Source organism: Pezoporus occidentalis, unplaced genomic scaffold (genome assembly GCF_034315485.1).
Source record: "Pezoporus occidentalis ecotype Australia unplaced genomic scaffold, CSIRO_AGI_Poc_V1 ctg227, whole genome shotgun sequence".
In the NCBI taxonomy this organism is placed as follows: domain Eukaryota; kingdom Metazoa; phylum Chordata; class Aves; order Psittaciformes; family Psittacidae; genus Pezoporus; species Pezoporus occidentalis.
The window spans coordinates 368,613-392,320 of NW_026914148.1; the positions used below are offsets into that span (position 1 = coordinate 368,613).

Genomic DNA, 23,708 nt, shown 5'->3' on the forward strand with positions numbered 1-23,708 from the left:
CAGAGAACATATCGGAGGTACCTTCAACACCAGTTGGGCAAGTGGGGGTTGATGAATGGAAGAGATTAATTTGAGGGCATTACTGTTCATTCTGTTAAAAAAAACAGAAAATGAGACTTCAGAAACCCTGTAGTGTTACAAGTGGTTGCTTGGGGCAGTGTGCTAGATTTGTATTATAGACTAGTGGAAATAATATGCCTAATTTATTTGGAGCAATGAACTGTGTCAAGCTTAACTGGGAAATATATGTCCTTTTATAATCCAGTCATTTGTTTCCAGTGGCAGAGACTTCTGTCTAAAGAGAACTTGAAAGATTCTCTATGTTAAGGCTGTCTGTCTTCCAGTTGCTTACCTGTGAAATATGTTAATATACTGTGTTTCTTGGATCCCATGTTTCTATCACATCTGTAGTTTACAAAGAATATTCCCTAGTATGTGCCTGTAGCATATGAGCTCGAATTCAGCTCTTGCTTGTAGGCTGTTGTTAAACACAAAAGCAGGACATACTTGCCGTGATGGAGTCAGTGTTTGTTAGAAGTGCTTCTGTATTTAACTTCAAAACAGTTTTCCTTTCTGCTCATAGTAAGACATAACTCTAATAAAGGATGGGGTTTTAATTTTCAGAGCTATAGGAGACACTACTTAACATAGGATATTAAACATCAGTAAGGTGAATAATTTCATTTTCCTGTGTCTCTAATTATTTCGTCCTTTGTGTGTAGAATTGCCTTGCATAGCAAGCATAGTATCCAATGTATGTTATTTCCAAACTAGTCAGCATCAGGACTGTTTATTAGAGTGTAAAGCCATTTAGGCTACTGTAATTTCAGTCTTCCAGCAGTTTTACATTATTACTTCTGATGCATCTCATTTCTTATGAAGTAGGTGAGTAGTGCAGACAAGATTTAGGACAGGTGGTCCTTCCTTTGTGTGCTGCCACAGGGGAAGAGCTGTTTGGCATCTTTCCAGCTAGGAGGCAGGTAACTGTTCCACCCAGTGCTCAGGCAAACATATGCAGATTGCCAAGGCTTGGTCCTTATCTCTTCTGCTTTCAGATCTTCAGGCTGTGCTTCATGCTGGGGACAGTGTTAGCCACTTCCCACTTGAATGGGGCATTTGAAATCTTCTAGTTAACAGATTATACCAGAAGCATTGTGTTAAAGCAGGATGCTTTCACCCTTTACGCATAACTTTGTACATTTTACAGGCATAACATATTTGGATGATTGTGATAGTGCTAGCATAAACTTGTGATATTAGCATAAAGTGAGGCTGAAACATGATTTGAGACCTTTGTTAGGGCACAGCTTGAATTTTATGCGGCTTAGGTGCACGATGATCACTCATAGCTCTTTTCTGCATAGAAATGTTTTGTGTGAAAAGGTACTTAATATTCTAAGAAGTATATTAATTTTCCATCAAAAAGTTGTTCTGCCCTCATTTTGCTACTCACAACCTTTACATATACACTGGTACAATACATGTATGTTGCATTACTATACATTCATGTGTCATAAGGTAACATCAACATCACTGAAAAGTAGTTTCAGAGATAGGGAGCTGTATCACACTGAAACATGGTTGATTGGACTAAGCATACAAAGAACATGAATAACAAACACTCAAACCCAGCTCTTACCAAGTACCAGGCAAGTGTCTAATCAATGAACTGTATTCTGTCTTCATAAATACACAGTAGGGATGGAAAAATGAAAAAGAAACATTTCTCAGATTTGCAAAAAAGCACAGCAGGTGCCACAGTTCTTTTAGGTTCAGGGAAAGTTACAGCCTCACCTCTAAGATTTTACTGGAGAATAAATCTGAATTCTTTAGAAGACTCTCACTGAAAAGACAGAGTGGCAGTAAGAGAAATAATTGAATTCCTTATTTTGTTTTACATAGTCAAGTTCATTACCTTTTTTTTTTTTTCTTCTCTCTCTCTTTTCCCCCTCTTAGCCGTCTGAGCAGTACAGATAAAAAGAGCTCTCTTTGCTGGATTTAACTTCTGTGTTGTTATGTAAAGCTTGATCAAATCCTTTCGTCTTAACAGACTTAACTGGCCAACAGCAAACGGCTCGGGATTCTGGGATTAAGATTGTATTTGGTAAGAGGACTGGTGCATTAGTGCTTTTTTTCTGAACTATAGAAAGAACAAAGTAAACATCAAAAGCATTAAGCCATGAGAGTGGATTGTTGACTCAATGTTGCTGCATGACAAGAGGTTAGAACACAATAGCGGCAACTCTGTTTACTGAGTGCTGTGCAGAAACAGTTTGGCCAGTACTGTCTATTATATCCGGCACCTGCCTTTGATTTTGCTGCTGGGCAAGTCACTAAATTGAAATTTTTTCATTTTCCCTTATGTGGTCAGTGATTTCCTTAGATAAGAGACAACAATGGAAACCTCATTTTCTTCTTATGTGTTACTTACCCTGATTCCCTTCTTTCTCGTTCATTAATAACTAACGACCGGGCATGCTGGATATAAGTTTTGTAGTGCCTTCATTTGCAGCTTTCATTCCGAGTTTAGAAGTGTTTTCCCACTGCACCGTAGAGATTGCCATTTGCCAAATTTAGAGTTCTTGTGCAATCTGCTGTGGCTGTGTACAAACTTCTTGCGCTTGAACTTTCTTGTCCAGCAGCTTCTGCACAGGAATCATATGCTTCATCACCCTTCATGTCTAGGATAAAAGGGCTTGTGATTTTTCTTCCTTGTACCTAGATAGAATAGTAGGTTGCTGGAACTGAATGACTGGAGGTGGCTCTGGAAGAAATTGTAGAATCTAGAAATGACATTGGGAGATACTTTTCATTCCACTTGGGGAAGCTAAAATGGCAGGCAGGAATTGAATGTAGCTTCAAACAGCAAGTCACTCTTCAATCACTTGCTATCCGTGTGTTCAATGATGACATCCAGGTTCTCTCTCTGCTCTTTAAGGCGTAAGAAGCTTTTCAATTAGTCGTTCAAGAGTTCTGCTCTTGTTTTGCAGAACTTTCTTCACCCCCTTTCCCTTAGTAAATGATCCAGGAAAAAGGTAATTTTCACAGCTAGGAAATTTTCACAGCTACAGCCTGTAGACCAGGAGAGCTTTCTTGTCTTGACCACTCCATGTCTTGACAGTTAGCTTTTCAGAGCAGGCTGTTTTCTCCCTGCTTGTGACATCTGAACCAGAAGAAGGAAAATCTCTCTCTGACACAGACCGATTGTGGGAATTTCCTACTTGTCTCAATACAAGCTCTTTAAAGCTCAGTGGGATTTAGCTATCAGTCTACTTTTGGAATTCAAGGTGAAGTCTTTAAGCTCAGGAGACACCTAACCTATCGCCCCAATTAGTTATGTGATAGTGTGATTTCTCATGTTACTCTTCTCCTGAAAAGTATGGCCTAAGTGTTTCTAGTAACCAGAAATCTTGCATCTCTGTGTGATCCATTTAGTACTGTACCTGTCAGAGGAGCTGCTTCTTATGCTGATAGCAATCTGTTCCCTGTTTCATTTGTCAGGAGAGGGTGATGTCTTGATTATTATTCTCTCAACAGAAGACTGGAGAGGATCCAAACCTTCCCACTGAAAGGTCTGAACATGATATCCAAACATGATATCTGAACATGATATCCAAAGTCCTGCTGAAAGTAGTGTCAGAACGTGACCTGTACCAACAACCCCTTTTTTTTATGTTTCCCAAACCAGATATCTAGATGTAAGATGTTCCCTTGCCTGGTATCAGAGAGGACAAAATTATTCATGTCATCTTCTTGCCTGTAAATATTGGAGAGCCCTCCAGCAGAGTTCAAAGCACATGTCGTTGCTGAAAACGAAATCTATTATATCTGTAAGAGAACTACTTGTAGCATTTTCACGTATTTACAGGACATTGCGGAATTTCTAAACCTTCAAGGCATGCTGTATTCAGCAAAGGAGAAAGATAATTAATTCTATTCTTAACATTATTATCCGATTTTCATATCCTGATTATATCCTGTTTTTCAGAATGTTGCCAAGGTATGGTACTTGGGCCCAAATTGTTTATAAACTTGTCAACAAAGGAAAACTTGAACAATCATGATTTTAACTAGTGTTAACTAACCTATTTGCCTGCAAGACCATATTTACCATAGTTAGATAATCTCGCAGCTGTAATATAGTAATGTGTTGTGCTGGGCTATAAATGGGTGGTAAAAGGCAGTATTTCAAACTGCATGCTCCTTTCTAGTTAATGTCTTATGAGAGTTATTTCATTTCTTTTCTAAGGCTTAAATAATTTTCTGTATATTATGTACATGAAATTCCAGTGTATATATAGAAAAGATACAGATTGTATCTTGCACACAGGCAAAGTTACTTTATCTCAGCACCATTGTTATTACCCGCCTAGCACTCTTGACACAGGCTTGGTGCTTTTTTAGAAAATGAGGGTTCTGTCTCTGTCATATTAAACCAAATAGCTAATAATCACTGACACTGCAAACAGGGTGCTAAAAATTCTACCTTAAAAGTGCTCTTGTGGTCAGCTTTGTGGGATGTTATATGGGAACTCTGCATTTTAATGACTTGTTGCTAGTCCTGCACACTTACCATAGGTTTTCTATGCAAGAGTATCTGCTATGTGATCACCTCAGAATGGTGTTCACTTGCTCAATGGCTGTATTTTTTTGGCTGCCAAGAGGTTTCTGCTGTACCCTTTCCTACTACTCAGTATGACATGAAACAACTGAAAAAAAGCCACTGGCACAGCCACCATTATCTGCCAAACAGCTAGTCCCTGCTGAGGCTGGATGCTGATAAGCTGGTTACTGTGAACTGGAAGGAGTACCAAAGAACACGCCGGGGTGGGGGGGGATGGAGCAGTGGAGAGTGCCAAGAGAAAACTGCTTAGTTTGGCAGTTAGAATAAAAGTCACCAAAGAACATGAGACTGGTAGGATTAGCAGAAGTTTTCCTGTGGTCACGCACAGATCCAGGAAATTGTAAGAAGCAGGTAGGCTGTTTGCCATGAGCGGAAGGAAAATCTTATGGCATAAGGCACTTAAAAAAAAATAAAATGAAAAAAGGAAAAATTGTACAAGTGTTTCTTAACATTAGCTGTTCCAGTTGATGGGGGTTGGTGTTTGGATCAGAAGTTTTTGCTTCTAGAGCTGCTGTTTCAAGTGCAGCCAGGTCAGCAGTGATGAAAGACTGTTACCATCCAATGGCTGCCCATGGCCTCTGTGTAATGAGTTAGTGGTCTCCAGGTGTTTCTAAATGGACCTTTACAGTGTCTAACAGCTCCCGCACATGTTGGCAAACAGAGCACAGAAAGGCAGTGAAAAGCAGGCTGTTATGTCACCTCAGAGGGTGAGCTTTCCTCCTCAAGCAGAGCTGCTGCTCGTTACATACATGTTAGGCTATCGTTCTCTGTAGCTGACAACCCACCAGCTCCTATGAGTGCTGCCTCACAGTTTTTGATACATGGTGTGCTTTGTCTATGGTTTGAGAGTTTTGTTCTAGGTTGTTAATTCTCTGCATTAGACTGGGAAGATCATCCTTTCTGTAAGTAATAGCTTCACATTGATCTCTGTAGTCAGATCATCCTATGTTGCTAGAATTCTGTTATTTCTGAATACAAGCAATTTGCATGTTTTGTTCAGGGACACTACACTGCAGTGGAGAGCGGAGCCTGGGATTTCCTGCATCCATGTCTGTCCCTTACTTATACAATGGAGAGCCAGTTTCAGAGTACTGTACAGAGGAAAACCTTCCAAACTTACAAGTGGTCTCTATTCTTTATGGTGGCCAAAGAAAGACAAATGTTAATGTTAATTTATTTGTGTGATGTATAAAAAAAATATTTCAGTATAAAAGAAAATTAATAAAAAGGGAAGCAAAACTAGCACCTCAAAAACATCGAGTTGATCCTTAGTGAAGACCTTAAACATGGAAAGCTTAAAATAATATTATATGCTTGGTATTTATAACAACATTGTTTTTCCATGCTCTTTCTACCTAAGACTGACAACTTCTCCTTCTTTCACAGAGAAGCTAATGCTCTTTCTGAGTGATCATTAAAAAAGAATCAATTAACAATAAGAATATTCATTTCCTCTCAACTAATTTACTAGGAGGCAAAAATTCACAAGTGGGTATAGCTGTTGAAAAACCTGGGTCTATAGAGCTCTCAAGGTGTTTCTCTTGTAGCATGTGAGATCCAGACCATCAGGGTACATGTTTGAACCAGGAGAATCAAAGGACAAAAGAGCTTAGGAAGATATCATCAAAGGCAGGAGGGCTCTTGCATGCCTTCCACATCCTAAAATTGAGTGAAGCATCATGGCAGAACTTAGGCAGCAGACTGTGGACAGCCAACTGGTTGCTCATGTCAGTGAATGAAGCTCGAAGGAAGCTACCACATAGCAGGACTGAGATGGGGTGAGAAATGGGTGCCAGTGATACAAGGCTTATGCTCTGTGTGTGTGGTTTTAAAGGGCTAAGCCTCCGTAGTTTGGACTCACCCAATCAGTCTTGGTCATTGGTGTTTCCCTTGGGCTTTCAAGGTTGTGATTCAGAGAAGGAAGGAACTGTATCCTTTGTAGGCATATCTGAGCTGTTCATCTAACTTAGGCTGAGTAACACACTGAGCGCACAGGAATGCAGGATGGGGCCCAGCTCTGCACTAGCTGTCCACCACCTGGGTAGCCCGTCACACCCCTAACACCACCCAAGGTGGCTGGGTTACAGCTTGCCACATCCGTGTGTGTGTCCTGCTCTCCTGCTTCTGCAGTAGTGACTAATGTGGAAGGCAGGGTCTAACATCAGATAACACCTTGAAAAACTGATGGACTTAGGCATATCCGTGAGAGACGGTTGATCTGGTGTATATGGTACAGAGATAAAGCTGTGTTACTGTATGCAGCAGTATAAAAATGTTCTTGAACTTTGCCCCAGGATATCTACCACCAAGAACAAAGACTGAAATATGGGTACAAGTCAAAAGTTTGAATACAATCTCTCTGGAAACATGATGAATACCAGTGGTTTCATTTATTATACTTGTAGAACAAAGGTCCTTTTCTACTTTGAATTTCCCAGCAACGATTATTACCAGTTATTTTTCTTGTAGCTTTGACCACAGTTCATGGAGGCTTTATTAAATATGTTTTTGAAAAGTGAGTCAAAATGCCATTCTTCTAACTCCCCTTCCCTTCCCCTCCCCTCCCCTCCCCTCCCCTCCCCCTTTCCCTCCCCTTCCCTCCCTTTCCTCCTTCTCTCTTTTTGCTCTTTTTTTCTATTATTTTTTAAATTTCTTTTTATAATCCATCTGAAACTAAAGCATATTTCCATGCAATGATTTGGGCCCAGATAATACTGTCATGCTGATGTTCATGGAATCATTCCAGTTTTGTGCTCTTGTAACTGAAAGAAGTATTATCCCTTAGTATTTCAGAAGATGATATACTACTTGTTTCAAATCCCTTGTCTTTAAATGAAACATTACATTCATTTTTAGAAACCTTGAATACTGCATTTAATAGGCAAAATATTCTTCTGTAATTCCCAGCTATTCCTAAAGTCACCAGTTCTCTTGGGTTTGACCTGACCTTGGCAAAGTCAGGCAATCAAGCTCCAGAGTGCTCCTTTTACTGGTTTTTCAGTAGCTCTCTGAAATAGGCTTTTGTTGACATCCCATGTGCATGCTACTGGAAGGCCCTTCTCTCTTGCCCATAGGGATTTCGTATCCCAGAGTGTCTTATGTGAGGGTGCAATTTATGACAGGATTAAACTGTTCTTGTGTTTCTGGGATCGAATTTAAGGGTCATGGTTTTATACACACAGCTAGATGTAAAGATGCCTGAACCTTCAGGCTGGATAGTTTAGACACAACAACCTGTCATTCTCCTTAACCTTACAAACACACAAGTGCAAATCTGGAGACTTAAAGTGGCAATTCCAGTGAAAAGCATACTGCTTTTGCCAGTTGCTGTTCCAAATTCAAAGCGTGTATCAGTCAGGGTGCTTTTGTATGCTTCAACTCCACTTCTGCTGCAGTAGCTACAGAAACCCAAAGTTTTACCTCACCAGGCAGAACAAGTGCCCTTTGTTACCTAGACAGATTACAGCTTTTTCTAAAGTCTGCTCTTCATAAAAGCCCAGCTTGAACAGTGGAAATTCTGACTTGCCTCAGATACTGAGGAGACTTTTACAGTTTCAAGTAGCTCCAGGGTTATATTTTAAAAGTTGAATTTCATCACATGTTTCAAGTTTGGTGAAAAAAAAAAAAAAAAGGCATGATATTTTTAGCAGAAGAAAGTCCACACACACCTTTTTTCTTAACAGATGTTTCATCTCAATCATATCCAAACCTCAAAGCACAAGTAGCAGGCAACCTTATTCTGTGGAGAAAAAGATAAAATGTCATGTGTTTGGAAGAGAGGTTTTTGGTTTGTTGTTTTTTTTTGGTTTTTTTTGCAACCACAACTAATTTGTGAGTAAAAGCAAATAAAAAATGCAATGCTACGGGGTTGTGGAAATGAACCTGAAGCAACATTTCTGCTCTGGAAAGAGCATGGAGTCCAGCTGCTCTTGTTAGGTGGAAAGTCCCAACCCCCAGCCCACCAAAAAAAAAAAAATGCCAGTAATCAGGTTTTTCTTGCTTTATAAATCTGATCCAGCAATCCAGGTTCTTTCACCAGTGAAATATGTCATACAAGGTGCCCAGCTTTGTACCAAAAAGGATTTAAACAGAAAGAGAGGAAAAGAATAGTAGTTGTAAAAAATATTACCCAGAAGTACAAGAGGTGCTACCCAAGGAATTTTCACAGGGCTCTGGAGGAGCAGAGAGCTTTGCTGTGCTTGGCAGGGGGGTTGTGAGCAGGGCTTAGCCAGCAGGGGAGTGGCTGATGGCAGCCAAGGAAGTCCCGAACTCTTCGTATATTTATCTAGGAGGGAGCTGCAGTCCCTCTACAGACTTGGAGATATGAGGCTGAAGTGTGGTGCTGCACAGCCTTGTCCTGTTATTTTAATGAGCCTTTGCAGAGTGTGGGGCCATCCACCATCCATGTGCGGAAGGGTATTCTCGGCAAAAGGGCTTCAGATGAAGACTGCTCCCTGTGCCTCCTGCAGGACTCTCTGGGAGCTAGTCTAAGCACCCACCTTCTCTTCTGCCCCGTGGCCCTGCAGGGTGGATGCCCAGGCCTTGTTACGCCGTGATTTCAGGACACTACTTTGGAACAAAAATCCACAGTGACACTGTCTAGGAGGATATTGCAGAGTTTTCCTGCAAAGAGGGAGCTCAGAGAGAGAAGCTGAATCTTGAGCTGCAAATCACACTGGGCTTTCTAGACAATAGGAAGGGCTGGCTCCTCCTGTAAAATGTGCTCCAAACCATGCTCCAAAATGCCTCCTCTTCTGTCTTTTGAGTAGTATGTAGCACAGGATGGCTCCATCTCTGGTCGTTGTCTTTAGGCTGTACTAATTGATAACAGTTAGCAGTCACCTGCGTTTGTTCTGTGGGAATAATTTCTTGTGTTGTAATCCTGGATGCTCTCTAGTGTTTAAATAAGGTGGTTGGGTCAAGCCTTGATGAATTTTATTCCTCTGCGTGTTTTGCAGTATGTAGTGTATCACCTCAGTACTGTTCCTCACCCCTTCCTCCCATATGAAAAGGGAAATTGTGTGTGCTGGACTGTCAATCACTATAATGCTTTTCAGTTGTGTTGTGAATCAATCTCCATTCTCCTCTGTTTCTTAGAGTAAGATGTAGGGCTCTGAGGATGAAAAAACTGAACTTGCTACTGAATATTAACTATGAGAGATTTGTCAGATGTACAACTGATTGATCACAGCCAAAATGATGTTACAGTACAGGTCCACAACAGTGCTCTCCCTAAAAGGCTGGCTTTGTGAGGGTCAGAGTGACATTCCTCCTCATGGGAAGCAGTTCTGATGAAATAAGTATTACAGTTCAGGTGCCTTTAGAGGCCCCGTTATCATAGCAAAGGCGGTGGAAACATTTTCTCATTGAACATCTAAGTTAGATGGGAGCGAGTTGATATCAAAGCCTACATTATTAATAACATTACCTACTCAGCCTTCATTTGAATAAAGGGTTATGTAGTGGATGGGTTTTTTTATTTCTTCTTTTTCTTCTCTTTTGAATCTCAGGGGGGAAAAATCCAAAGAGGTATAGAAAATTTAAGATGGAAAATCCATTGTGAACATGCATATCTGCAACTTAACACTGAGAAGGGTTTTGTAAAAAGCAAAATTGTTACCAGTAACTAACCAAAATCAGTGTATGGCCATCTTCAAGGAAGAGAGGTCTTTCTTCTTTTACATTAAGTCTCAAGTGATCAGTTGGTGTCCCCATCTGTCACTGTTCAGCAACAGAATTCAACACTTTGCAGATCCATTCACAGCTCCAGGGACACACAATGCTGTTAGAAAGTGGTAAGTGGTCCATATGACAGTGACAGTTTTCACTTAAGAAGTACTTGCCCATGTTAAATGATATAGATAGTTACAGCAGATTGCAGTCTGTTAATGTGGCTTTGATATGCTTGAGATCAAACACCAATCTTGCTGCTACAGGTATCATCCTGAAGTATTCTGACCAAAGCTTATGGAGATCCTTTCCCCTGTCCCTATCCCTCCACCCCCCCCCCCCCCCCCCCGTTTGTTTTTTTCTGAGACAGCAGAGGAGAGAGAAATTATCTTCTTTGATCTCTGATGAGGAAGGAAAGAAAAAGACTCTTCTGTTCAGGCTTTTGGCTAACACAACAAACACTGTTTAAAATTTAACTTTGCTTAATTAATTAGTAAGTCTCTTTAGTGCTGTCTGATCTTCATCCAAAAGGTATTTTGAAGCTTGAGAACTGAGCATCAAAGTGTATTGGGTGAAGATGGTCAAGTAAGGCATTTAATCTGGCAGTTGCTGTTGATGAAATGCAGCCAGTTGGGGAACTAATTGGAAAAGCGAACCATAATCTGGCAAAATCCAACAAGCTCCCTCCTTTCAGCAAACTCACTCCAGAAGGAGTGTGAGGAATCTAGGTTTAGTGTTTAAGCATGCATGAGTTACACATTAGGTAGCAAAGAGAGACCATATTTTCCTCTGTATCTGCATCTTTAGTGCAAACCTTTTTTTGGTAAGGAGATAGATAGTAAAAAAAAATTTTCCACCCACCTCAGCAGCCAGAAAAATATAGACACCAGACCTAGACAGAAACCTGTGATTCTGTATCAAGGCTTGAAAATAATTTTGCTTAAATATGTAAAATTATGGAGCTTGGCAAAAGGTATCAAAGTTTTAAGGGAGGCGGTGTTGCATAGACCTGTGAGTTTGGCTATTTTTTATTCAGGAGAGAAAATGGTGTTCCAGTGTTTGAGTAGATTTCAGTCTACCAATTCCCAATAGTGTCCTAATGGAAACTTTTCAGAATCACTATCTAATGCCTGAATGATTAGAACACATTTTGTTTATTTTTGTTGGGTTTTTTTGGTAAGCTATCCCTCAGTCTGAGTTACCACCCCCCTGTTCTGCAGTTAACTGTCCCCCTCCAGCCAAGTCCTGGCAATGGGTCTTGTCACATCATGAATCTTTTTTTCACCCTGTGGTGTGCAGTTGAACCTTTAATTTGTTGTGATCATCAACAGGAAACTGTGAAATAGAAGATCATGACTTCTCTCCATATTTTCAGGTTGACATGCCCATCCCAGGCTAGTACAAAGCATTGCTAGTACAGTTATTGCTAAATTGGTTTTGACTTGTCCCACTGGACTTAAAATGGACAATTAATTTCCCTACAGTAAGTTTTAGAGAAGGCAGCTTGATCTTTGTTGTTTTGAAGGGTGTGTCTAATTCATCAGCTTCAGCTTTCAGCCAGAGAAAGTTGAATGCATGATTCTGGCACTGACCCAGGACAAGCCTGTTTTCCTGTGCTTTTTTTCTGGTGCCTGTGGAACAAGAATGTCGCTCCCTTCCTGGCCGTATTCTGCCTATTCGTTTGCCACATTCATTTGAGCAAAGAGGACCTTTGGTCAAACAAAGTTATCCCCAACAAGGATGTATTTCAATCAACTCTGTACAATAAAACCAAAATGTATTCTTAATGGGGTGATATTTCTTAATCCAGGCCTCCAGGAGAATTTAAAAGTGAAATCTGAATGTGAATGTCATTGTTAATTAACAGACAACTTCTCAATTTAGACTTTCAAACATAGTTATTGCTGTGGTTGTTGTCATCATGCAGTCAGTGAGGAATATCAGCTACGTTTGTCAAACCCGATTTGCAATGAAAAAAATACTAACAGAACCAGATAATTTAGATGTTAGAGACTTCTATCCCTTTGGTCCTCACAGTTTCTGATTTTAAGTTCTGCTGCATCTGCTAAATCTGGGAATTGGAAGTGAAACCCTTAGCCCATTCATGTCAATAGGAATTTAGTACTGAGCTTGATTGGGCCACCTCTTTGATGCTCAATTCCACCAGTCAAATATGAAGTTCAGTTTAAGCGTTACAGAAGTGCTTATGACTTCATCTCCTTGTCTTGATATGGCTATGTGTTTTTTAATTTTCCTTTTATCTTACTCTCACACAAGTCTTAGGTTCTAGTGTGTGGTTTGTTGGCTTTGCCCCTGTACAGATAATCGTGTCCCTTTGTTTCTGGTAGTAGTTTTAAAGAATTGCTGTGGAATCCAGTCTATCTGATTTGAGGGGAGGGCTAGTAATACTTCACTTCATAGGATTTGGTTTCATGTATGCCAGATGCTGACTTCCATAGGTGGCATTTTTGTCAATTCTCCTCTTTTACTCTGCTTTTGCTCAAAAATTACAGTAATGACCCTGATGTCAAGATAATAGTCACTGGTAATGTCCAGTCATAATTTATTACAATGGAATTGGTAGCTTCCCCCATAGTTCCGCCTTCTGAATTAAGGCCCTGTGATCCATCACGTACCTTTCAGAATGGCTGTCATCCTACGGAGGCTCTGAAGCAGTTCATCTTTAGCCTGAGTTCTCCTAACTGCTGTGCAAATTTGGACTTGGGAGCTGCAACTTAGACCTAAACATTCATCAGAATTGCATCCTCTTTTGTTTCTGACCACAAGAACACCTTAATCCATCTGATGAAAACGTTAAATACAGCTGAAAACCAGAGTGAAACTGTCCTTACTTTGAGAAGGCAGAGTGTTTGTTATGGAGCTTGGAGCTTTGCTTCAATCAGGCTTTGAGAAATCTGAAATGACAAGCCATCTGAGTGAGGGTGAAAGTTTAAGTAGTCACTTTTCCACCTGAGTGAAGCTCTGGTTTGATTCTTTTTCTCAAATGCAGGATGGAGGTGAGTGACAAATGGTTTGGCTGGCTGAAGTTTAGTATTCTGCCCTCATTCAATAACACATAGCGCAGCAGTCACTTTTATTTTATTTTTGGGAGTTTTCGGCAATTCCTAAGCAACAGTTGGAATTATTCCCCACTTTTCTTAGGATTGAATACACCCCTGAAGAAAAGACCTAATTCTTAATACCTTTAAACTGGTGTTCATTCTCCCCTTCTTTTCCTCCCCCACCTCGATTATGAGCAATTGGGTGGTAGTAATTAACAATCTTAGAGAGAAACATCTGCTAGTACACTTAAGCCAGTAAGTTTGTTTTTCATGAAAGAATGGTATTTCACAATTTTTCCAAGTTAATATTTTTCCTTTATTGTCTTTCCAATTTCAAATATTGTCCAGACGCATTTTTATAGTGTCTTAAGGTTATAGAAGTGAATACAAGACCATTAATAATGAACAAGAAAAGAGAACATCATAAAGAAAACATATGCAGTATTTCAATTCATGAAACATTCTGTTAGGGAATATTATTTTTGAAAGCATATGGCTATTCCCATGAGAAGCAATATATATACATATATATTTTTCCCCTCCAGTTGTGGATTTCCACAACAGGCATATTTTTCTCTGTATATTCGTCTGTGTAGTGGATTCCCTTTGTCAGGACTTGTTATTTGAGTGGGGAGGTAAGTAAGTATTTTTGCACAGATGATATGCGGACCTATTTCTGATGGCCTGGACTTTGGAAACACAAGTCTATTAATTCTCCACACTCCTTTGAGATAGTTGTCTTGTCTGGTCTAGTTTAGTATCATTGGCAGAGCTGAAAGGAAGTTCACATTGTGAATGTATCTGAACCTTGGCATGCAGCTCACTGATGGAGCTCTGTTTACAGGCTGCTAGTTTTAACTGTCTCAAGCAGACATTCTCATTTTATTTATAAGTAGGTTCACCATGTGTTTGTATCCTTCATGAAATCAAGTGCATGTCAATAGTCAAAACTAAGTATAGAAACAAGGTACCAAACACCCTTCCCCTCCCAGACAAAATAGTCATACTCCAGTATGGATTTTTAAATGTTCATTGAGTTTGGATAAGGCACATGAGGATATATGCACAGACACATTATTTGATCACTTATAAATATTATTTAAATACCTCCATATTCCCCTTTAAACTTTCTTCATTTCATTTTTCATTGCTGAATGAAACTTGACATCAGGATGAGATCACCAGATTTTCCCATTTCATGTGAGCTCCAAAATGAGTAACTGATTTCAAAGGATAATTCCCCAGAGCAACAAGGCCAGTAAGTTCTTCAGATCAAAGGTCAGCAAAGCTCAAAGAGGATAATTTCTGGCATACAGTATTTAAACTCTCTGAAGGAGTGTACTGCAAGATGTATCTCCTCCTTCCCCAATAGTTGAACTCTTGTTTTTTGAGAAGACTAATTTGTCAGAGCACATTTTTCCTCCGTTACATAAATTATACATTAAAGTGAAAGCTTCCTATCTGAACACACAAACTGTACATCCAGAAAGGTTATTAAACATGCCAGTGGAAGGGCTGTGCCTGAAACCAGAAGGTAACTCTGTGCTGTTCCTCTCTGAAGCACCCCATGGACTGGGGAACTCTGGTGCTCTTTGCACATGCCAGCAGCTTTCAGGACAATGCAGGAGCATTGTGGTTTAAGAGAGGGAATGCTCTGTGAGATGCTTCACTTTGACAGCAGAGCCCAGCAAATAGCAGGGGACAGTCACCTTCTGTAAGATCTGCTCCTCATTGCTCTCAGCCATGAGAGCATGCCATGCCAATGTGTTGGGGGTGCTGTCCCTTAGAGACAAAAGACCACTGTAGAAGTCTTTTGGCCAATGTGTACCTTTATACACTTAAAAGTATGTGTGATAAGAGGATGAATTTTATTTTCAATTGGTTGTCCATTGTTTCAACAAACCTGGGCGTCATACCAGCCCACCTTTCATTTATTTCATGTACCCTAGACCGAGATTGTGAGGGGTTGCAAAAGCCCCTCATACAAATGTTTCTGTCCTCTTAGAACTGTTCATGTGAGAAGCTGGTCACTGGTACAAATGAGCCACTGAAAATCTAGGGGCATATTTAATAGTTATGAAGAATTGCTGTCTATGTAACCATCCTTGTTGTGAAGGCGCATGTTGCCTTTCAATTTCTTGCTGCTTTTAGAAGGAAAACACAAGGCTGCACTATGTACAGGAACAATGTCATCTCTAGTTTTATGGGAGTCTTTTGTGGACTTAGCTTTGAACTTACAGGAATATGGAATTGTATTTATGGACAAAGTCAGTACAGAGCAAATGGCCCTTCTACAGATATACTTCAAATTTCTGTATTGTAAGTAATATGTATTTTAATACATGCCTTTGTTGATAAACACTGTACAGAACCTCCTTAAGAAACAGCCCCTGCTTGTCCAGTAACACCAGGTTAAAAAGACAAGGGAAGAAACAGCAATGAAGCAAGCTTTCTCCTCCTTCAGTTGACCCTCTTGCTTAGCTTATGTTTGGTGTGGAGAGTCCTAACATGGCTTGGAGCAGAAATCCAAGTGTGTCAGTATGTGTATCATAAATGTCATGTCTACTTGCATTTGTACAATGCAAATTGCATGCCTCTGCTGGGAAGCTAGCATTAGTATAATGTCAAGTCTGCAAATAAGTATCAAAGTCAGGAAATTCCAAAGGTTAGGATTTCTACCTCATTCCTCCTTTCTTTACTGTACATTCAGAATCTTTCATAGTATACCGCAGTTTCGAAAACAAGCAAAGTGATAAAATAATGTTAAACAAAGACATAAGACTAGAAAATGTGATATATATTGTAGTGTGGCAACATGAATATTGTGGCAGAAATCTTACCTTTTGGAATTTCTGAGAGTATAAAGCTATGGTAAGGGTAGATTTTAATTTTTTTTAAGGTAATTTTTTGGTTTTAAATGTGAAAGAAAATGCTGAAAAATGGCCAAAATCATACCTTAATTTCTAGCATGTTAGTGACTTGCTTTTCTGGGAGAATGCCTGGGAGATGCCTTAGCACTGCTGAATGCCAGGAGGGACAGTGTGAAATGGCTCATCCTGAACTGGAGGGGATCATGTCTTCTATTTTGAAAGGAATCCGACTTTACTGAACTGGCACTTCCATGAGATCTTACAAAGGTATCCCAAGAAATGGTTCCTACATAACATTAAAGACTTCGGGTAAATGCAGATGCTGCAGTACAAGTGAAAAAGTGCTGACTCTAATACCCCCATTCTCACAATATTTTCTGGTTTTTGGGAAGTAGGCATGATTACTGCTATGCTGAATAGGTATGGGCATGACATTGTTGGCAGAGGTATGTGGATGTATAAAAAATAAAGTCTGAGGCTATGGTTTAAAGATCTGTGTATATTTTCATACCACTGATTCATATAGAATTAATTTTCTTCAGGTATACAGCTTCACCATGTGTAAGGCTGACTGCCTCTGCAGGAGCCAAAGGCATGGCTATTAAGTTACTCAGCATTTGTCTTTTAATCCACAAGAAGTATATCTTACTGTTACATATCTGATACATGTTGTGTGTTGTGATATATGTCTGATGTTAACAGATTCTCTTTATGAGTGCTATTGAATTATGCAAGTACATGATGTTTTGACTTGAAACTTAAGTGAAATATACTTTTTCAGACATACAAGAAACTATGCAGCTTAATCTTTTTAGCAGGTAGCGTTACCTTCTTGGAAGGTAGTAAGGTTTGTGTGTATTTGGAGAGGGAAATTGGAATAGAACGAGGACTCCATTTCAGCTTCATTACTTCATTCACTGCTGGTGAATGCAGTGTGGTTTTGCAATATGTCACAAGCTTTCAGTATTTTGCAAATTATTCAACTTATTAACAGTAACAGTTCTGCTGATTTGTATTCTTATAATACTGTGTTTGAACTTCCTGTGACTCTAGTGATGTTTTTAAGAGACACTGTGTACTGAAAGCTGTTGGTAGATTGTCTGCTGAAATTATCCCACATGTGTAGTGAACAAAAAAGCAAATCAAGTATAATGATCCTCTCATACAAGTTTGCTGAAATCAATTTCACCCTATTTATAAAGACAGATTTGCAAATAGAAGACTGCTTTGACATTTCCTCATAAGTTTTTTGTTAAATACATTTTTCGCAGTGGCTTTGCCTCCAGAGAAGACAGATGGAGTTTGCAGTGGAGATGAAAAGAAAGCAGAAAAAGAAAATGACACACGCACAGGTTCCAAGAAGCAACTGAAATTTGAAGTAAGTCCTCTGTATTTAAAGTTTCACTGTATTGACAAGCATTGTGGTAGAAAAATAACCTGTGAAACAAATAGTGTCCTATGATGCATGTGTATAGCTCCCAATGATTGTAGTGGGTACAGGAGGGAGCAGAATTGGCACAAGTCAGTGTCTTACTCCTGATGCGCCTTATGAGGTGATTAGTGAGATTTATTTCCAGGTTTGGATCCTCTGTAGGATCTGAAATGTGTAGTAACAAGAGGCATTTTCTTTAAAGCTTTATCTTTGAACCTTTTGTTAGTAATTCATTATGCCATCTACCATGTTACCAAATCTTTATATTGACTTTCATGGACAGTTGCACTTTGTTAAATCTGATTAGTGTAAAAAGGTGTTTGTGAAAGCTGCCCTAACCATTGGTCTTCAGTGCCTGGGCCTTCAAAGTGAAATAAACATGACGTTCTACACTGGAAATCCATCTGATCACATGGGAGGAGGAAAAGGATCCTGCAGGGCAATGAATCTGATGGTCTATTTCCTTGTAGACTTACAAATATCATAAAACTGCCAGACATTTTGTGTAGTTGGCAGGTTTTGTTTATACAGGGAGTGATTTAATAAATATGAGCATTGAAACATGCTGTCATTCAGCTAGAGGGTTGTCTGTCTTTGTGAGGAGGAAGATACTCTGGTACCAGCAAGAAACAGCGTGAATTTTCATCTCGCTGTGCTCCAGCAGATGTGGCAAACTTCTGCTTTTCAGTGCTGTCAGCCTGTCACAGTAATGAGCTTTGCATTGCTCGATTGTTATTTAAAAGACCATGCAGCCACCTCGCAGCAGCTCAACTGTTCATTTGCTTCTCTAGGGCAGATTTAGGCATCTGGTACAATTTATTTTTTACTGTTTTAAGGCTGATTAAAGGAAGGTAGCTTTCCCATAGGCAGTTCAGGTGTTGCTAGGTGCTTGTGTGCCTTCTTGGGGAGGTGACTTTTCCTGCCTTTTTTTGCGTGGCAGTAACTCATTTCTAGCATATTTTATGTACTGCCTTGGGTAGCAGATATTTGCAGACAGGAAAGGCATGATAAATTGCAATTAACAGTGCCTTGATATTTGGATGTTGGAGGGCACCTGCCAACATGGTTGGTGCCAGAGTAGCTGGAACTCCACTGTGCCGGCAAAGTCTGTTTGTTCCCAAGTAGTTCTTGGCATGCCATAAAGGTTAGCACTTGGTACTAGGCACTGTGACTAATGCAGGGAAAGTTGCCATGGCTCTTCACTAAGCAGAGCACATCCTCACGTAAAGCTGTTATGTTAGGCAATGTGGGACAGGGAAAGTATTAATTTGTGGCAAGAAACCAAGTATTGATATTTTTTCCCTTATTCTACAATGAAAGTTTTCCAGCTATGTAAACTAGGAGCCAAGAGATTGGTACACGTTTCAAAGGTATGAAAGAATTAGAAACGCAAGTGTTGAATCAAGAGGTCTAAATCTGAGGTGGATGTGATTTGGCTTTTAAAGGTGCCGGGAATGTTTATGTAATATGAAGCTGTGTTTCCACAGTAGAGTGTGGGGCACTTGGCAGCTTTCAGCCAGCCTTGTTACAACTGAGAGAAGACTGCCTTTCAACTCAGCAGGGGACAGGAGGTACCCGTAACTGCTGTAGGGAATTGGTTTCAAGTCAGAAGATCAACCAGGTATTTTGAGCTCTGTCATGCTGAAGCTATTTGGAGCTGTTTATTTTACTTGCATACAGTGACTTTCATTTTAATTGCACTGTAACTTTTCTGTTTTGCCTTTTTGTGGCTCTGGATAATTCTGATTGCACAGGTCTTGAGAGAAAGCAAATGATTTGCACCCAGGTGACTGGAGTCAGTCAAAGTGCATCCTTTGTTCTTGACTGAAATCTTGCGCTTGCTTTGAGGGTTTTTCTTCTCTTTAACAAATTGATTCTTTCAGGCTTTCCAGAGATCACACCCTCACTAACAGAAGCGCAGTTAAAATAAGGGCCAGGCACTACTCCCAGGTCATTCTTAGATAACAGGTCCTAGGCAGGCTCCATTTCAGGGGCTTAGTGGCATGATGCTGTACTGCACTAACAGACAACCTTTGGTTGTATCAAATGCCTGCATCAAGGACAGGTCTCACTGGTGGGGATTTGTGGCATAGGCCCAGTCTGTATTGATGGCTTTTCCTGGCACTGTGGTGTACTTCCTCATTCTGTGGGACTGTTTCTGTTACCTTTCTCTTTGTGAGTTAAGCAGTGGTCTTTCTCACTTTTAAGTGGGAAATGTTATATTTCAAGAGCTTCAGGGAGTAGTTTTCTTACACCTTTTTTGTGTTTTCTACAATAAAGTAAAAAAAGCATCTTGCAGATTCCCCAAAGTCTGTCCCAAAGGAGTTAGGATTATCATGTGACTGTGATGAAACTTCTTCACTGTGGTGGACAAGAGGCCTCCCCAGGACATATCCTGAAAGCTTCCTCCCATGAGAGAGGGAGGAAGAAAGCAAGCAGCCTCCTTCTATGGAGACAGGCCTATTGCTTTAGGTAATCAGCTGCTCTTTGCATGTTTCTTAGGAATTGCAATGTGATGTGTCTGTAGAGGAAGATAACAGGCAAGAATGGACCTTCACACTGTATGACTTTGATAACAACGGAAGAGTCACACGTGAGGTAAGCAAAGTACTGCTGCCCCTTTTTGTGCAGCGTCTGCTAAAAGAGACATGTTTTATAACAGGAACATTTTTTTCATCTGTGAAATAGAGGTGTCCTGCCAACTTAAACAGCAGTTTCCATGGATCCTTCCCTCCTAGAAACAATCCCACCAGTAATTTACTGTTTTCAGATATACTGTATGTCTTCTTAAGCCAGTTGTTGTTTAATACCTGGGATTTGCCTGTAAGTAAAGTAGTACTGGCATTTGCGGAGGAAAATACCTGAAACAACTAAACATTGTCAAAATACCCCCCTGCAAATGTATATTGTTCTGGCTTCTATCCTGCTTTTCAGTTGAGCTACCCAAATAGCAAGGTTGCTTTCTGACATTCTTTCCAGTAGGACTAACTATACTGTTCTGTTATTTTCATGAATATTAGGCTGATCCCTGCCTTCTTCCTCCAAGTATAAATAACGTGGATGATATTTACTAGAGGACAGTAGCGAAGGGCTGTCAAAGCATACCCACATATATTTTTTATTGCTAGGATGTCTTCAAGTAATATTACCTGTGCAAATAAGAAGCCAAATAAGAGTATGTATAGATAGAACATGGTCCTTTTCCAGAACTATTTCTATCCAAATTGAATGATACTTCCTCTAGAAGAATGTCTTTTACTGAGATATACTGCAATGTGCTGTCATTAGTTTTTGGTTTGCTTTTTTTTTTCTGGTGAGGTGTGTTTGCTCCCATGCCTTTGGATAATCAGCTGAAAATTGACAGGTTTTCTCTCTCCTGGCTGTTATGCTGGTGTCTGTGAAAATCGCCAAGAGCTGGTTGAAAGGAAGAGGGTAAATACTGAAAGAGCAGTGGCCTTAGACTCCAAATGAGGGCAGAATTTTTCCCTAAAAGACTGAAGCAAATTTCTTCTGACATTTATGAACAAATTCCAAATGTGGTGGATGTTCAGGGTTTTTAATATGTATATAAACATCATTACTAGGCCTTTTTATTATCTCTGCTCTGATAGTGCTTTGAATAATCAAGTCTGTGTCCCTCATGCAAGAGAATAAGCAGATGAAAAGTTACAGGCCAAGTCCAGAGTTACAAGTGGGAAGATGCGATATATAGAGAGAGGTTAAGGAGAAGGGGTGAGTGGAATGAGGAAGTAGTACTGTATTTGTTAATGTATGGGGAACAGAGACCAGAAAAATGAAATAACTTGCCTGAAGTCTCACAAGAACCTAATGGCAGATTGAACCCAGATCTTTTGAGACCCAAGGCTTAATCTTCATTATAAGATTATCACGACTCTTGAAGAATAGGGCAAAAATGCATAAAACCCAAACCCACGCGCATGGGTGTCCTTTACATTCAGGCATGGAATTCCCATTAATGTCAGTGGGAGTTCCATGTGCTGAACATAACGAGAATGTGCTTTCAAGTATGTATACAATAATTATTTGTGATTATGTGGTACACCAAAGAGCTTAATTTGACTGTACCTAGAGAATGTATTACAGCCAAATTCTACCTCTCCCTGCTCCAAGAGCAGGCTGCAGCTTAACTGAAACCAAATCTGTTCAGGGATTGAAAATCATACTACTCTGAGTCTGGAGGTTGCTACATTCAGGCTTGAGCCTGTGCCAAAAAAAAATCTTTTAACCAGGGGACCAAAGAGACTGATAATTTTCAGCTCTTTACATGTGACCAAAGATAGAAACAGATAGTATGCACCATTGCAGAGTTTTTCAGTTATGTTACACGTTTCTTTTGCAAGCTGTTCCAGTGCCATTGTATCATCCATCTTGTTGGTTGTCTTCTGTTTAATCCAGATGAAATTTAAGAGTTGTTTGTGCAAGAATGACTAATGATAGCAGCTTGTAGATAATCTTGGCCACAAAAGAGGAATTTTAGTCTCTTCATGTGACATAGAATTTGTTGTTCTATTAGCCTCAGAGAGACTGGCACTCAACAAAGTGGGCCTGATACTGTATTTTATTAAGCAGCTCTGCTCCTGGTCCAGGAAAGGACTTAACGATGGTGAACATTAAACATGGGAATAATTTGAATTAAAATGAATGGGACACATTCTTTGAATTAGAAATATGCAAAGCACATTGCTGGATCAGGGGCAGAACAGACAGTCTGAGGAAGAGGGCTAGCTCTACCAGTGCCATTTAATGAGCTGATGAAAATGCTCTCAGCTGGTCAGCTTTTTTAAACAAGGGTCTAGTGTTCTGATGAGAAAAGCTTAGTGTTCACCTTTTCTCCTTTAAAAATGTCACTTTAATGTCTCCTGGATTTATAGCTGGATTTAACAGGGAGATGAGATTTCTTAAGTTAGATTTCTAACTGTAGACATTGAGGATCTGTACCAAAAGGAGTCAGCCTTATCATTCTATTTTTCACCTTGGTAAAGACAGACACTGGAAAAGGATGTGACTTGCCACCCACATCACAGAATCACAGAGTCACAGAATGCTTAGGGTTGAAAAGGACCTTAAGGTCATCTAGTTCCAGCCCTCCTCCCAAGGGCAGGGACACCTTCCACTAGACCAGTGTGCTCCAAGCCCTGCCCAACACTGCCAGGGATGGAGCATTCACAACTTCCTTGGGAAGCCTGTTGCACTGCCTCACCACCCTCACAGTAAATAACTTCTTCCTTATTTCTAACTTAAATATACCCTGTTTAAGTTTAAACTGATTACCCCTTGTCCTATCACTACAGTCCCTGATGAAGAATCTCTCTCTGAAATCCTTGTAGGAGCCCTTCCATTTCATTTGATTCAGTTATTGTGTTTAAAATACTGGACTTCATGTCCAGAGACTTTCCAAAGGAACAGAGAGTGTTAAATGAAGTTTGTAAGAGACATGTGGGTGGGGTGCAGTTTTACAAGTGCACCAAATGTTTTTTTCATTAAAATGTTTGAAAATTGTAAATGAGATACTGATTTAGTTACTGGACAAAAATTCTCTTGGGCTTTACACAATGAGAGATCACCGCAAGAGCATTCAAATTCCATCGTAGTGGAATTTCTTCTGGATCTTAACAATATCTTCAGAACTTAATACTGCTTTGATTTCCTTCTAGAGTCTGCATGATTTATTCATAGTCCTTATAATTAGAAATCCAGATCTAGTAATGCTTCTTGAAGAGATACACTCATTATGAAAGCAGAATTATTGGGATGGCAAATCATAAAATTGGCATTACTGTATATTGTTAAACTACTGCTTTTTCTGTCATAGAGGCCCACAATTTTCAGTTGTTTTAGTTTAGTGGGAAATAACTTTTCCTGCTCTAATGTGTATATTACAAAACTTGGCTAATGATGTTTCCCTTCATTCCATAAGCCATAAGAGGACAATTCATTATGTACTGCAGGCCTTTTTAGAACTGACAGCTGCACTGTAATTATCTTCACACAGATATTTGTAATCGGACTTGAAACTTGGATAATTGAAC

The 23,708-nt window shown here is 39.8% G+C and overlaps 1 protein-coding gene across 1 annotated transcript in view; it reads left to right on the forward strand.

The window, feature by feature from the left end:
* The window catches only part of NKD1 (NKD inhibitor of WNT signaling pathway 1), a 113,826-nt gene that overhangs the window by 71,454 nt on the left and 18,664 nt on the right, over positions 1 to 23,708 (forward strand). The window contains exons 5-6 of the mRNA XM_062621077.1: positions 17,498 to 17,604; positions 20,161 to 20,256. Coding sequence (XP_062477061.1) covers positions 17,498 to 17,604; positions 20,161 to 20,256 — 203 coding nt within the window. The remainder of the gene's footprint in view (positions 1 to 17,497; positions 17,605 to 20,160; positions 20,257 to 23,708) is intronic.